At 44.1% G+C, this 13,932-nt stretch overlaps 1 protein-coding gene across 1 annotated transcript; it reads right to left on the bottom strand.

Annotated features, from left to right (window-relative positions):
* Positions 1 to 4,630: 4,630 nt before the first annotated feature.
* Positions 4,631 to 13,536, bottom strand: IFT52 (intraflagellar transport 52). Its single transcript, XM_030963247.1, has 13 exons — positions 13,298 to 13,536; positions 12,320 to 12,407; positions 11,936 to 12,065; positions 10,991 to 11,066; positions 10,832 to 10,903; positions 10,369 to 10,495; positions 9,740 to 9,826; positions 9,372 to 9,440; positions 8,502 to 8,656; positions 7,398 to 7,485; positions 6,142 to 6,250; positions 5,499 to 5,644; positions 4,631 to 4,918 (listed from the first exon to the last, which is right to left on the bottom strand). Exons 1-13 carry the CDS (start codon positions 13,414 to 13,416, stop codon positions 4,871 to 4,873), a joined length of 1,314 nt encoding a protein of 437 aa, XP_030819107.1. The 5' UTR covers positions 13,417 to 13,536; the 3' UTR covers positions 4,631 to 4,870.
* Between the last annotated feature and the right edge of the window lie 396 nt (positions 13,537 to 13,932).

The following is a 13,932-nucleotide window of genomic DNA, read 5'->3' as shown; positions in this document are numbered from 1 at the left end:
AGGGACACAGGGCAGGAACATCGCACATGTTACAGAACCACAGAACATTCCAAGTTGGAAGAGATCCCCAAAGATCATCAAAGTCCAATTCCTGGCCCTGCCCGGGACAGCCACAGCAATCCAACCCTGTGCCTGAGAGCATTGCCCAAATATTCTAACATATCTGTCTACATCAATGCAAGGTCTGTACACATGGATACTCCTAACCAGTAGTTCACAAAACACAAGGCAAGGCTTACTTAAAGTGTCACCTTACTAAGCACCCACTGACAGGACAACCACAAGCCAGCCCCCAGAGTACCTCCCTCAATCAGCCATAGCCCACCCTCACTGCCCCTGTACTTAATAAACTGCAAACAGAAGCTCCTCCCTCTCCCAAACTAGCTTAATTAGGAAATCAGCCTGTTAATTAATTACCAGAACTATAAAACTGCTGTAAGTAACACTAGTAGAAAAGGATCAAGAACATCAAAGGGTCTTCACAGGAGCTGAAGGTACTATTTATTCTGTTTTCTTATTCCTTCATTTATTTCTTAAATGAAAAAGAAAAAAGCAGGTTTTAATCTCTTAAAGAAGACTTTCCTTCTAGACTGACTATACAGCCCCATTACAGTAAATTCAGGGGCTGTTTAACATGGATTCAGAGCAAAGCTGGGTTTGGAGTACAGCCATCCCCTTCCCTGGCCTACCCAGTCCCTCAGGAAGGAGCTGGAGGTGAGGGTTATCCTGTATAGGACTTAAAGTAAGATGAGAGCTGACCCTCAACCTCTCCCATCCTAGCCAGAGCCTGGTTTTGGTGCTTCCTCCTCAAAGGGACTTAATTATAGCTTGAAGGCTATAATTAGCTGGGCCATCTGACTGCAGGAGTGAGGATAAAATGCCTCTATCCCCTGTATAAAGCTAAGAGTAGTGATATCCAGGCTGAGCTGAAATAAATACAACTTTAGGAAGATGCTACTATGACCTTTGAGCAGCTAACAGGCTGGGGTGGAACTGTTTTACTCTAAAAGAGAGTGATAGACTGGATGGCCTCTTACATGCCCCGGATCCTGCTCAGCTCCTCGCAAGACTGAGAGAGGATTTTGCCAAGAGTGGTCCTGCTACTGTAAGTCTGTAATCCACTGGTGAATAGTAGTGAACAGTAACAGGTTTATCCTGATCTCTCTCCAGAAGCCAGAGAGCTGCTGGATTCTGCACCATGCTGTCCACCCAGAGGCACAGTACCAGCATTCTGACCAGAAAGGAAATCCTGGAAAATGGGTTCTTGGCCAGCTCCTCCAGCCATAGCTGTTCTTCTCCTGTTGTGAGCTATTACAGGGACTCTAGCAGTGCTTCCAAACACGACACCTGGGAGCTCAAACAAGACACCTGGGAGCTTCCCGTGGACTTGGACAACACAGCAAGTGGCAATTCTCTGTGTGTTGTCAAGCAGGTGGAGTCTCTGAGCAGCTGTGTGAAGACTGAGCTGCACAGCCTGACCCAGAGCATCTCTGACCTCAGTCTTGTCTGCTTCTGCAAGGCCCACCATGGCCAGACCACGTTTGAGCTGTCTGGTTTGCCCTGTGAACACCCCAGCAGAGATGGCTGCCTGATGAATGTGGCATCGCAGAACACCTCGACGCCTTGCAAGAAAGACAAGCACTCCAAACCACTGGAGAGCCTGCTCTTCAAGAGCTCTGAGCTGCCTGGAGACATCTCAGCCCTTGGGAAAGTGCCAGCACCCAGGTGGGACATCTCGGCAATAAAATCCTTTATGGATACCAGCACATCCCTCGATGTCAGCACTGAGGAGTTACGCTTACTGGGATGCTCAAAACCAGACACATCACCCCTGGAGACCCCTGTGGTGATTCCTCTGGCCTGGCCTGGTGCCTTCAAGAAGCACCCCACGCTGATCCACAGGTCTGCCACCCAGGAGAGCCAGCCGAGTGACCCTGACGCTGTCCCTGTGTTTCTGCACCAGGCTCTGTGATGCTGGCTGGAGCTGCTGGGTGCCTGCCCCCTCCGGCGAGGAGCAGGGATCCACATTGCAGCACAGAAGACGGAGCCAGCGGCTTGAGTGGTGATGGCAGCAGCTGGTGACAAGATAAATCTGCCCACCTGGAGTGGCCGAGTCGGCACTGGTGATGGGGAATGTTTGGGCTGGTGATGGCACCCCTGAGAGCCGCAGCCTTGCTGGCTCCTCCTCCCCTATCCCTCTGTTTTGTATTAGCACAATAAAGATACAAACGCCTCTCTGCTGGTGGTCTCTGACTCTCGCTGCCCTCCCGGCCTGAAGCGGAGCCCCCTGAACACCCGGGGCTGGTGCAGCCCGCTCCGGCACCGCCAGAGGCAGAATCCCCCGAGCTGGCCGTGCCCGAGCCCCCGCCCGCCCGTCCCCGTTACCTGGCGGAGGGCTCGGGGCGGGTCCCGGCGGGGAAGGGGCGGCGGGACGCGGCTGCAGCCCTGGGGCCATGGCTGCGGGGCCGGCGCTGCCCGCCGGGAGTGCGGGCGGGGCCGCGCATCCCTCTCCTGGCGCACCGGGAAAGCACAGCCGAGGAGCGGGGAGCGGCCCCCGGGCACCCCCGGCCCGGCACCCGCCTGCCTCATGTCACTGCTTGTCCCGGCCACCGCGCAGGGACGATTTCCTCTGTCACATCCAACCCCTGCTCTGAGGGAAGGAAAGGAGCCCAGGCCATCGCACCCACCCATTAGAGATTTTTCACACTCCCTGTTAGATCTCACCCCATTCACACAATCCTGATTTTCCTCTCCTGTCCCTGCTTACAGCAAAGGAAGGGAGGAGGAACTTGCTAAAACCACTTTTCAGGACATTTATGGTTTGCTGAATAACCAATGTACTGTCCCCCTCTTCTTTTAGGGGCAGATTAAGGGGTAATCAGTTATGCTGCACGAGAGGACACAGACAAAAAGAGAAAGCAGCAAGAGTTGCTTGTAACTAACTTTTCTGAATCACAGTAATAATTTCTTAATATATAAACTCCCTCATTAGCTACCTTCCCAACCTGCTCCCCCTGGCCTCACCTCACCTCTTGAAAGCACTCACCTACTTGTACTCCTTTGAAATTCTGTCTGTCAGCCATAAATTTTACATGTATCACACTCCCACGACTAAAGTGTTTCTAGTTACAAAGTAAGTTTAAATACTTCCAGAGGGCCAAAGAAACAGCTTTGAAAGAGAGGTAAGAGCTACATGTATTCCACACTAGCAAAAAAAACATCGATTCAGTGAAGAAAAATTTGTTCTTCAGCTGTCAGAGAGGCCTCAGAGACACCCAGAAAACAGGGAGCTGCTTGTATCCCCTGGCTGCTCACATGGCTTCTTTTAAACCATGTTACAACATCAGGAACAGGTGACAAAACAACTTGAAACAGGGCTGGGAAACAAGTTATTTACAGTTTGAAGTATAAACACCCCACAGGAGTACAAACCAGAGCTAAAATTAGCAAGGGAAGCACTCAGGGGGTTGGTTCAGCTGCAGCCTGTGCTGGCTGACTGATTGCTATTGATACTGCACAGGAGAAGAGATAAAGCTTGTTGTGTAAATCTGGAGCTGGAATGTACAAAGTGCTCTGGGTGACAAACACAAGCACAGCCTTAAAGGAAAACAGCGGAATAAATGAAAAATTTCCAACATGCTGCTGTGAAAAGGGAATGGCTGCAGTGGAAGAGATACAAGCACTTCTGCTAACATTTTATTAGCACATCTCAACTGAACAGGAGATTTGGGGCACCTCCTTTAGAAAAACCTGCGCCAAGATGCTATGTGAAGCATGAAGAAATGTAAAATAAAAGATATTTTGGGGGCATAAAAAGATGAACAGATTTTTTGCCAAAAGCAGCTCTGATTTTAAAAACCATGGCAGAGCAAGGTAAAGCACAGAAGTCATGGAAGGCCTGAGTGGGGGAAGAATTTAACAATTTGAGTGTCAGACTGACAGCTAAAAAAGTCTTTATAATGCAATTTCACCATGTTAATATAAAAAAAAATCCTTGCAATAGAGGTGTGGTGTTGATGATGTTGACAAATCTTTTTTCTCACCACTGATCTCCTTGACTCTATTTTTGCTGTGCATTGAGCTTCAACATTTCACGGTCAATGAATTTAACCTGGATTTCCACTCCTGTGCATTACTGAACTCACTACCTCAGGGAGTGAGCTAGATATCAAATAAATGGAAGTAAAAATATTCATGAGTTTCTGCGCAGTATCAGTTTCTTAATAATGATCCATTAAATCTTAAGGTTTTCATCCATGTGCTGTCCTTTTTAAAATTCCGTAGTTTCAGTCTGCTATGAGGAAGCAATTGCAACAATGTCATTATTGCTTAATTTCAAATCCTCCCCTCCCTTGGAAGAAATGTTTTCTTTCTACAGTAAGAAACTCACCTCTCCTTAGTTGTCTTTGGCAGAGAGACAAGACAAGGCTGCCTCTGGGTGATAAATGTATTTTCAGCAGCTCCTGTTAAAATTATGGCTCTATTTTTTGTCCTCAGTTCACAAACCAAAATAACAACCCTTCTCACAGTGCAATTAAGGATTTCACACATACCAGAAGAACCAATAGTAAGACTTCACTACAAAAAAATAAATGCTGGAGCCAGAAAGAAGGACCCAAACCACATTTTTTTGGTATATTACTTTTTTAATATATTAAAAAATTACAGTTTCAATAAAGAAGTAGAAAAATAAGAAATTCTTTGGAAAGTGCTTGTGAAATACAAGCAGTTCCCCAGAAGGCATTAATTATCTGAACTACCACATATAAATGATCCAAGCATCCAGTGAACTACTGAGACAGTCCCAATCAATACACCGAGAAGAGAGACTTTAAAAATGGAAAAATATACTTTCCCTAAAAGGTCTATCTCAGGTACTGTTCTGGAATCCAGCTTCACTTGGGTCAGTATCGTGTTCCTTAAGTAAGGGAAAAGGAAGGGAAAAAAAAAAAGACGAAAAAAGAGTTTTAATAACAGGGTAGAACTGTAAGATTTTTGGCTTAACTAGATCACATGTGAAACAGGCAATTCATGTTAGCACAAACTGCAGCTCTGCCAATACGCTTCAAACACACTTTGAAGTATTAAATTTGCTATGAAGAATTCTTTCAGCACAGCTGCATTTCAGTGCAGCTCCTGAGGAACAATGCTGGTCACCTCTGCACTGCAGCACTGGCCAGAGCTGGGAACACTCCTGAGGACTCCCTGCTCTCACTCAGGCACCAGTAATGAACTGGATTTAGCTGCAATTACAAACTACACTTGCACGTACTAATCCCCCAATTAAAATAAATGAGAGACTTAATAAATTGAGCAGTACAGGTTTTATGGAGATTAACAGCCATAAGTACTCTGGATCACACTTCACTGGTCTCATTTATTGCACAGCTAACGTCTTGCATCACCTCTTGCCTGTGACAAGTGTAGCTGCTACAATGACACACCACCCTCACTACTGCTACTACCAACTACTCACTTGCAATTGTTATTAAAAATACCTGATTCAGTTTCTTAAACTCAACCACTTGGAAGAAGATGTGCTCCAGGATGTATTTGGCATCTTGCTTTTCCTTTGGGAGTTCACTGGTCACTCCCAGGATATCGCCGCATTTCCGCACGTAGAACTCCAGGTCATCGTCAGTGCCTGAACAAGCACCCAGGAAACAAGGCAGGTGAGTGTCACACATCTGGAGCAGCTGGCCAAAAACCTGCTCTGAATCTCTATTTGCTGTTGGTATCCTGGGAGGTTCAGTCCCATCACTAAGCTGAGTGGACTAGCCATGATGTAATTCCTGCAGCCAGTACCTGCTTATCTTTATGCGTTTAGAATAATCTTAACATTTTAACTTCAAAGCATAAAAAGGATGTGAAATTTATCAGCCAGAGTGCACAAAGCAGTTTATGTACAATATAGGAAACAGCAGGCAAAAGCATGATAAAATGCCATGTAACAGACAAAATATAATTTCATGGTACATAAAGTTGCACTATTAATTTCCAAAGCCTTTCAATTTCTTAGATCAGGATAAGAGCAGTAGATTTTCCCAAATGAGGTCCATGCATTAGAATTAAATATAGCAATTTTCCCCTAAAAAAACCCGGACTTTTATTTTAAATGTGCAAACAATCTGCTCCACTTACATTTGTTCGTGATCTCTGCAAGACGTGCTTTCTCTGAGGAAAAGGTTTCATCCAAGTCAAACAGCTCCAGAGCAGGAGGAGGCAATTCTTTGAATGCAGGTGGAAAAACCTTGGAGAGAGAAAAAGCAGCATGGTTGATTGCCACATATTTTTCTTATACTTTATAGATCCCTAAGACAACAATTTTGAACTTATATTGGATTTGAAGAAACCCTTTAAAAAGTCAAAAGCAACTCCAAAGCCATGGAACCAAGTGGAACCATTTCAAAATCCCATTTTTATATTGTAAAAATAACTGAACATTCCAAAAGAATTTAACCACATGTATGCCAGAATTATCATCCAGCATCCCAACTAGACATTCTCATTTGCAGTTTCAGTTTTGCTCCATGAGACCCAGGTGACGGCTGAGAGCTTAGGAACTAAATTGGCCCTAACAGCTCACCCTGAAAACATATTGACATAAATTCTGGTCAGAGTACTTTTTGTTTCATGCAGGCACCATTTATGTCACAACACCTGGGTTTTTAAAAAGCAGTGAAGGAGACACCACTTTCAGTTGCACTCCTGAAGCTCTAAAGGATCCCAGTGATGTTTTCTCAGTGGCCAGGGTAAAGCAGGACTGGACAATGATGGCAAAATTCAGATACTCAGAGATTCCTGCCTTCTGAAATGAGTTTGACACCCCATAGCTCATGTTGCTGCTGTCAGCCCAAACTTTGCTGGTTAAAGTTTGATCAGCTCCTGCTGTAAAAGACTGATGCTCCACTTTCTGCTTCCCCTGAGGATCTGGGAGATGGAGGCAGAGCAGGACAGACTGGTCCTCCCTGGCAGCAGGCAGTGCAGTACCTTCACCAGCACAGCTTTCTCAAATACCACATCCTGTTTTCACTGGGAAGGCTGAGCCAGCACCTCACAGGACAGGCAGCAGCTACTCAGTCAAAGGCTTATCACACAAGGATTCTGTTTTGGTACCACACACTATATTTTGAATTTTTTAATTAATTAGAAGTGTAAATGAATGCTCTTTCCTAAAAGATAGTCCCTACAGTGTAGTCAACTCCCAAGTGATTAGTTCTTGCTACAGCATTTCTCACTACTTTTTTTACAGAACCATGGAAATGACACACAGAGGTTTTGCATGAAACAAATGAAATAGAGACTCATTAAGGTTGGAACAGCCATCCAAGATTATCAAGTCCAACCCTCATGGAGAAAGGTTCTCCCTGTAATATACAAGCAAGAAAATTACTCACAGCTGGCTGGAGGACAGGTAGTGGAGTCTCAAATTCAGGCTGAATGAGTTCAAGGGGTTCATGTTTCATATTCAGCTCTTCATAAGCTCTGCAGCACAGAAAAATTCCAAGTATGAGGAAAAACATGATACCACATCTATTTCCACTAGCAGGCTATAGAGATGGATTTTTGTGAACACACCAGCATCAAAGTTTTGCACTGTAACAGCACAAAAAAAAGGGATGTCCATTTTATAAGGACCTCAGAGAACTACAGATCAGTAATAAATAACTTCTACAGTGAGAAAATTAAAGTTGTGACAGGGAAAGATAATGATAGGTGGATATATAAGGTGACTAAAAAAAAAAATCACAGCTCAATTCTACGATTGACTTTTGGCAAGATGAACACAGATGAAGGAAAAGTGATCCAGCACAAAACAAGCAGAACTGGGATTACAAAAAAAAAGTTTGTAAGGAAGTCAATAACCAAAAGTTATTTTTTAAAAAAAGTATTTCTTATGGGATCAGAAGGGAGACCCTCCTGTGAATTCACAACTAGTGAAAATACAAGAAATACAGAGTAAGAAGAAAAAGTGTCCCCAGTAGAGTGGAGTTTATGGAATCTATGTTAGCCTGCCACTACTCAAAGTGTTTAGACATGATCTGGGTAACAGGGGAGTTATGATGGACAAAACTGATAGTGACAAAAACTGGTAAAACTGAGCAGCTGATAAATCTCAAAACAACTATTGGGAAATGCAGAGGTGACTGAAATGCAGTTTTCAGTAAATGCCAAGTAATTCAAAAGTGGAAAAATGAGCAGCTCTCAGTTATCACCCCAGAAGGTACCCAATTTCACTGCAGACAGTTCTCAAAATATCAAATCAATGAATCTCATGTAGTCAGAAAAAAAAAGAGAAAAGAGGGCCAGAAACTACAGCTAAGACAAGAAGCAAGAGGAAACATCATTGCCATGCTGCACAAATCTATTTTCTGGTATATCCATATTCAAAATGCTCAGTCCTTCCTGCCCTTAAGGAAACACAGTTTAAGCACAAACAGAAGATGCAGAACACCAAATGGAATAAATAAATAAGTAATAAGAAAATTACAGCTGCTGACTTGATAACTGAAGGGAGAGCAGTTGTGTCCAGCTGATAAAGGGATGTATCAAACAGCTTTGTGAAGTCTCTGGGGTTCTCATCTCCTTCCTGCAGGCACACTCGCAGCTGCTCGGAGAGTGCGGCAGTGTCTGGGAGCACGGTGTAGTCTGAAATCTGGACACACAGATACACACCCCTGGCATCTGAAATGGCCAACCCATTCCCATTGTCTCTTTCTACCTCATATCTCACTGAAAATCTCACTTAGAAATAATTATTTCACTCTTTACCAGGTATGGTCCTTTGCAGTGCAGCTCTCTAGATCAGTAACTGTGCCACCTCTTTCTCAGCTGTAAAGCTACCCAACAAATGGGTGCTTTATTTGGATTTCTGTTAATTCTTTAAAACAGACAGCTTACTAATCAACTGTGCAAAACTGCTGGGTTTTATGCACACAGAGTATACAATTTAATCACAAAAAGATATTTCCAAATAAAAACAGCATTGTATACAACTAAAACTGACATACAGGTTGATCCCTGCTCACATACAGAAAATCTGCCTTTCCTTCCTGCACATTCCTCTTGCCTCAGGGCTCAGAGGGAAGTGCAAACTCATCACACTGGAGCAGTCCATCTCATAAACATGGGCAGCTCAGAAAGAGACTTTCACAAATTATATCTGATGATGAATAGCAATCTAAGGCTGAGTGGAACCATTAATTTTTACACCTGAGCCATCTGTCTACTCAATCCTAGACCATGAATAAAGGTTCTGCAACAACAGCAGCACCCATCCTGCTGTCAGCCACTCTGTGCTAAACACAGGGTGTGCCAAGACCAGTGCTGATCCCACTGCTCTTTACGTCCTCGAGATGGAGCTCTCTTACCTCAGGGTCTTCCATATCCATCTGGTTTAAGTGGATATCTGATGTTGTGAGCCACTGGAAAAGCACATCCTGGGGAAGGGCAAAACTCAATTACTTTCAGGAGGATCCAAGTAATCTCATACTATGCTTAAATATTTGTATTAAATCTATTAAATAACATGTCATGAAAAATATTAAAAACAAGATAATAAATCAAAGAATATCTCTTAGCATTGGCTGAAAATTCCCATACTGAATCCATTTCATAGCTGTCTTGCTCTAAAATGAAGCTGAGCCTGGAATGCTTTACAAATGTTGTGAAGATCCAACAGGGTGTTTCTAAAGAAAGAAAAAACCAAAAACAACAACTCCCAAAAACTCCAACTTACCATGATCTTACCATTTTCTTCTTTATCTAAATACTGGTCACTGAACATGTGGGAAGATCCCAGGGCTGCCATCTTTCCACCTTTACTCTACCAAGAAAGAATAAAATATAGCAAAATTTCCTTCCAAATCACAGTTTTAGAAGCAATTGTTATTGCATTGCATTACTTGTCTACATAGTAAAAAACTGCACTAACTTGCTCACATTCATTAACAATATCAACCCTGTGCTTGTAACTCTTTATTATTAAATTTCTGAATTTATTTTTATAAATTAACAGGTTTGAGTAAAACAACATATGAAAAATCTACTGGTTGCAAGGTAAGAACCTTGGAATTCAATATGCTGTACTTACAAAACTAATAATAATCTTATGTAATAAATTATTACTAAAGCAGCAGAAAAAACCCCAAAACTTTAAAGAATTAAAGACATCCACCAGTCAACAAAAATATGTAATATTTTTATAATAATTATAATATGTAAAAAAAAATCAGGAGTCACTGGGCTCATCTGGAATTTGCAGATGTATCAAAAACTGAGGTGGGTTTGTAAGTACCCCTGAAAGATCCACTCACAATTTTTGTGTGGGGCAGGGGGAATGCAGGGAGGGCCCCAGGCAGCTCATACCTCATGCTGATAGAAAGCCAGGATAGGCCTGTTGAGTGGGAAGCAGACAGACCCTGTGGACAGGATTGCCACTGCTGGCTTCATCACATTCAGTGTGGCTCCAAAAGGATAAACAAAGGTGAGAGCTCTGCAGGAAATACAGGAATTCCATAAGCACCTGCATGTACCAGGCAGGCTGAAGAGATTCACAGAACTCAAATTGAAACCCATAAACTAGAGGCAAACAAGATCTGGTCATGAGAACAGTAATTCCTTTCCAAACCTATCCCTCCTGCTCCTTCAGAGGTTACCAAGCTCTACTAAACAGATTCTCCTTTCCAGATATAACCTAAGAAGCACAAGAACACAAGAAATGCATTAAAAACCTCACCATAAGCACAGTGTACTGCTGCTAATCACAAACCTGCCAATTCTGAGGTGTTCTACACATTTTAACATCAGTTTCCTCAGAGAAAACACTTACTGTGAGTCATGGCCCCTTCCATCTTCATCTGCTGTCTCAAGCACTGTTTTCTTTGCAGCTTCACTGATTCCCCTATGAGATATTGAAAAACAAACCTTACTGAAAACAATCCAGTTTACAAGAGTTTACTGTGAAGATTCACATACCCCAAATATTCACCTGTTCAAGACTCCATCAGAGATTAGTGCTTCTTTTGGGTGGTGGTACTTGTAATACACATTTCGTACTACAGCATCTTGAAAAAAGGAAAAAATACATCAATTGACATCTTAGCTGATCAATGTATTAGATTTAGCAAAGAAAAATTAGTTTAGCTCTTGGATTCCCTGGGTGTTTGCTTTTAACACCACAAATCTGGCATTTAGCTACCAAAAGAACTGAAATCAGCCTTCACTGCTGTTTCTTTTTGGAAAGAATAGATTTAGGATAGGAATATGTTTGCAAATTCAAAAAAAAATACAGAAAGTTAAGCACATCACCATCTTCTGCAAAGCAAAAAAGACAAAAAGATGATCCATTAAAGCAGCCTGTATCAACTTTTACAACTCTAATTTTTTATACATCTTCCAAACACTTGATGAATTGAGTCCTATTGATGCAAAAAAAGGCATAGTCTAGAGAAGCCACCAAAGACCCCAAATATTTTATGTACACTGACACACACTTGCCTTGGGTTGTTGGGGATTTTTTCCACATTGTCACCACAAAACTAATGAATGACATTTTATTGGCCTGCTAAAGAAAAGTGCCACTTCTTATTCAGCATGAGCATTAAGTGATTCAATCCTTAAAACATGTGGAAAATGTTCTAAATTAATGGCTTTTTAACCAAGAAATTTCCCTAATATTTTTTTTTAGTAAATTAAAACTAACAACTACAGTAAAGGAATGGAAATGGCCAAGTTGCCCATGTACTCTGTCCATGGAAAGCCTTTGCTGTGCTCCAATATTACCTTGCCATGTGCATGCAGATTTAAATAAAAAAATCTTTTAGATCAAAAGATACTTTGTGAGAAAGATCTGCTTGGCTTGTATCCACAAAGGCTGAACCTGCTCTTTCCAATTTTCAAATTGATGACTAAAGGTAGCAGTGAGCCCCATTACCATTGTTGAAAATGATCCCATATTCTTCTAACAAAAAGTTAATGTTTGTGCCATTCCGGGACTCTCCACCTTCTCTCAGCATCACCAGGATGGCCCCACCATCCTCCAGGAATTTCTTCAGAACGGAAAACTAGAAATCAACAAAGATCCAGAAAACAAACAAACAAACATGAGAAAATATACACAAAACTGCATGAAGTTATATTGAGATGAGGGGAGAGGAATTGTTTTGACTGCCTGCATTTAACTTTGCCCTATAAGAAAAACATTCAAATTCCAATGTATATGAACTCATTTAAAGCAGCAAAGTCTTCTGCCTTGTTCTTCTCTACTTAAGCAAATTTTAAAACATAACTAACTTGAAAACAATTATTGACTTCTTACCTCATCAGCACTGAACTTCTCTCTAGGTCCTGCTGTAATCCACAACTTCACCCCAAACAGTCTCTCAGAAGTGATCTCATCTTTTAAGCTATGAATAGATTAATAAAGACACACATTATTCTCCAATATAGTCCCAAACCACAACTTTTTTGTTTTTTTATAAAGGACTTGCAAATGAACACAAAGCAAATCACTTCAGTCACTTTGCATCCTTTTATCTGGGTTTAAAGTTGACAACTTGAGCAAAAATAATCCTTACAAATGCCAACCAGCTAAATAGTAACACTCCTCTGACAAGGCACTGTGGCAGCTCCAGAACTGCTGCAAGCTGTCACAGCTGCTATTAAACTTTGAACCCGAGGAGCTTCCCATTATTTTTCTTTTTCTGCTTTTTGGTCTGGCCACATTTCAAAGAATAAGATGAGGTGGAAGGGACCCACTGGGAGCATGGAGCCCAGCTCATGTCCCTGCATAGACACCCCAACAGCCCCACCCTGGGCATCCCTGGGAATGGTGTTCGAACTCTCCTGGAGCTCTGGCAGCCTCGGGGCCGTGCCCATTCCTTGGGGAGCCTGGGCAGTGCCAGCACCCTCTGGGGAAGAACCTTTCCCTGATATCCTCTCCCAAACAGCTCATGTTGTATTTTGCATTGGTCAGATAAACAGTATCATCCACAAAAACCCTGCTTTCTTTTTGTCCCGAACTCCAAATCAAGACAGACCCACAAACCTGTACGAAGAGCCTCATCCTTACAACTCACACTCCATCTGCTACAGGTGAGCTGCAGCTCCCAAGAACCACGCACAGCATCCCACAGCGGCAGAAGATGCAACAGGGCGCAATCAACGCGAGAGAGCGACCTCAGCTCACGACACACACCCCCAAAGGCCACTCGGCTGCCCACACACCCCCAAAGGCCACTCGGCTGTCCACACACGCCCGCCAGGGCCTCTCCGTGCCCCGAGAGCCGCCCCTCACCTCTGCACCTTCCAGCTGCCGCGCAGCCTCTTCCGCAGGGCCTTGTAGCCGCCGGCCGGCGTGAAGCTCTCGCCCTTGGAGGCGTTGAACACTATGGCATTGCGCGGGCCGCTCTCCATAGGCTCCCCCGGAGGGCTCCGGGGAGCAGCGGGCAAGCGCCAGCGCCCCGGCCGCCCGCGGGTCCCCAACGAGCTCCCGCCGTGCCGCCGTCACCACGCGCGCCCTAGCAACGCTCCGGCCGGACGCATGCGCGGGTGGCGTTTCCCCCCCTCTCGAGTGCAGAGGTCGCCGCAGTGGTTCGCTCCACTCCCCGCCAGGGAAAGGGGCGGGGCGGTACCACTGCGGAGGGCGGGGGGTGGGACGGGGCGGGGACAGGGAGGCGCGCTGCCACCCTCCCTCAGCCCTGGCGCTCGGCCCAAGTCGGCGCCTGTCAGGGCTGATCGCAGTCCCACTGTCCTGAACCCCTTTTGGCTTTTCTGGGCCTTGGATTTTGCTTGTTTAAAATCCCAATCCTGATAGCTGCAGGTTCGTCCCTGTGAGCGTGGGGAGGCCCTGGCACAGGGTGCCCAGAGAAGCTGTGGCTGCCCCTGGAGCCCTGGGAATGTCCAAGGCCAGGCTGGATGAGGTTTGGAGCA

The sequence above is a fragment of the Camarhynchus parvulus genome, chromosome 20 (genome assembly GCF_901933205.1).
Source record: "Camarhynchus parvulus chromosome 20, STF_HiC, whole genome shotgun sequence".
In the NCBI taxonomy this organism is placed as follows: Eukaryota; Metazoa; Chordata; class Aves; order Passeriformes; family Thraupidae; genus Camarhynchus; species Camarhynchus parvulus.
This window is presented reverse-complemented; position numbering and strand designations above follow the sequence as displayed.